General features: G+C 39.2%; 1 protein-coding gene across 1 annotated transcript; it reads right to left on the reverse strand.

Moving 5' to 3' along the window:
* Nucleotides 1–1,861: 1,861 nt before the first annotated feature.
* LOC129000490 (uncharacterized) lies at nt 1,862–2,290 on the reverse strand. Its single transcript, XM_054427455.1, has one exon. The coding sequence runs from the start codon at nt 2,288–2,290 to the stop codon at nt 1,862–1,864; it is 429 nt and encodes a 142-aa protein (XP_054283430.1).
* Between the last annotated feature and the right edge of the window lie 223 nt (nt 2,291–2,513).

The following is a 2,513-nucleotide window of genomic DNA, read 5'->3' on the forward strand; positions in this document are numbered from 1 at the left end:
ATACACCATCTTGATTACTTCAATGCTTCAACAAATAATTCAGTCATTCTTCCTGAATCATTATACTATAGTTTTGTGGATTGTTTTTCTTAAACACCAAACTCACATATTTTAACAATGAATAATGGTTGAAAGTTTGAACCAAAATACGAAAAAAATTCATTCAAAATAGTTTATCACATTTGGTGCGATGAAAAGAGCAAATACATATAAACCACGTGGATAAATACATAGATTTAACTTCGCATCGACTATACAGTCAGAAGTAGTTTTTGTGTGAAGTAACCTTTTCATTGATTTCACGTCATGAGGGTTTATGGTCGTGACGGTGGATAGACACAGTATTTTGAGTAATAGCAATCTTTCTTTCCCATTCAGATTTGATAGGTTTAAGGTCAATCATGTCCCAATGAGAGAATCTGTTTGACTTCTAGTTTTTGTTCAATTTTAAAACGTCTCCAAAATTATAATGTAATGTCATGTGCTTAACTTTACTAATTTGTTAAAAATGCTTAGAACGATTTTCGTTTATCATTCAGAGCTGTTTTACTATTCAAATCACGACCTACAACGAGACACGATTGCAACAATGAAATATTTAATTCAATCTTCAACCTTAAATAGATTCATTTCAATTCAATATTGTATTAATTGGAATTCTACTTGTCGTCTTGAAATATGCTTGCCTCATACACTGCTGGATTTTCTTTTATTAGAAATGTAATAATATGTTCTGGAAGTTTGGAAAAATAATCATACTTGACAACCCTCCAAATTCTTGGTATACGTTTATTGATGTGAAAACAAAGTATTACACTTCTTAGGTTCTTGGAATGTTACATATTTTGGTACATTTTTCATTAATCTTTCTGCCGTGAAATTAGATATTGCTGTCACTCGCAAGAGCTCACTTATAATCAGAGTGAAATGTTGTGAGCAATAAAATACTTCTGAACAAAATATACTGTATTACTTGGAAGAACGTTTTTGGAGTCTAACAATTTGTCCTAAGACATATCACAAGTTATGATCATATTATATCAGTCTGCGATTCTAAACCGTGAAATTAGATATTGCTGTCACACGCTCATAATAACGGTAAATTGTTGTGAGCAATAAAATTCTTTTGAACAAAATATACTTTATTTCTTGGAAGAACGTTTTTATCTGTTGAGTCTAACAATTTGTCTTGAGACATATCACAAGTTAAGACCATATCAGTCTGGGATTCTAAACCCTTAGGTTTATAGATTTTTAAATACAATTATTTAGAAGGTAGGTAGGAGGGAGGGAAACTATGATAAAGGGTTTTGCTACGATGCCTATACAATAATTCATTCCAATAGTTTATAAAGCATGATAAATAGTATATATATATATTTTTTTTTTAGGGAGAGGTGGGAAAATGCATTTATGCACACAGGTTGCTAGCCTGTAGTGTGGGACTCCAACGGGCTTAAGGCCCAGAGGCTACCCACTAAAAACCTCCTCTACTCTTCGGACACTAGCCTGGGAACACTTGTCGCACTTCATCAGAACTAGGCCGAGTTTGCCTACGACCGAGGGGCTTACACCGTGTCTAGCCGTTTATTTCTTATAAAATCTAGACTATGATCCGATCTAGATCGTTCTTTTCAGCTTGAAGGACATTCCGGACAAAGTGCGACCAGCAGTCCCAGTTGTCCTCACCCTTCAGCAAGGTCTCACAAATCGATTCAATCGACAGCACCCCAAGATGTTGAATGGCCTCCTGGCGAAGCATATCCCATCGTGGACAGCGGAAAAAAGTGTGTTCCGCGTCGTCGGGAATGCATGGGCAGTAAATGTAGTCAGGTGAATTCGTTTTGGCCATCAAGTGCAGTTACGACTGAAAATAGCCGTGACCTGACAAGAACTGCGCGAGGTAATAGTCAACCTCACCGTGCCGCCGTTCCACCCACGGTTGGACCTGTCTGATGAGTCTGGCAGTCCAACGTCCTCGAGTCTCCCTTTCCCAGCTTTCTTGCCACATCTGAAAAGTGCGGGAGCGCTCTTCCGTTCTTGCAGCGTCCTTTCCGATGTAGCCTTGTCTCTGGTAGATTGCCTTCCTCTCCGCTGCCAAGAGTTTGACAGGGATAACTCCAGCAATCACCAAAACGGCGGGTTCGGACACCGTACGGTACGCGGAAGGGACCCTGAGTGCCGCCTGACGCTGCACTCGTGCGAGCCTCACCCTGTACGCCTCCTTGTTAAGCGCGTCTACCGTAGGGGGCACGGTAAGATCTAGGCACGGGACCGATTTACTTTCCATTTTGATGTAACCATAGGCCAAAACACCATTCGTTAAAATGTTTATATATGTATAAATATATATTCTATATATATTTGTGTGTGCGTGTGTGTCCGTGAACGCGATAACTTCAGTAATTTTTGTCCGATTTTGATGAAATTTGGTTTAAAGGTTTAAGGCGGGATAAACTAGAATGAGTTAACGAGCCAGCATGATCGGACCATGGGAACGGGGGTATACGGGA

The sequence above is a fragment of the Macrosteles quadrilineatus genome, unplaced genomic scaffold, assembly GCF_028750875.1.
Source record: "Macrosteles quadrilineatus isolate MER2022 unplaced genomic scaffold, UCM_ALF_1.0 Scaffold_1__1_contigs__length_201487025, whole genome shotgun sequence".
In the NCBI taxonomy this organism is placed as follows: Eukaryota; Metazoa; Arthropoda; class Insecta; order Hemiptera; family Cicadellidae; genus Macrosteles; species Macrosteles quadrilineatus.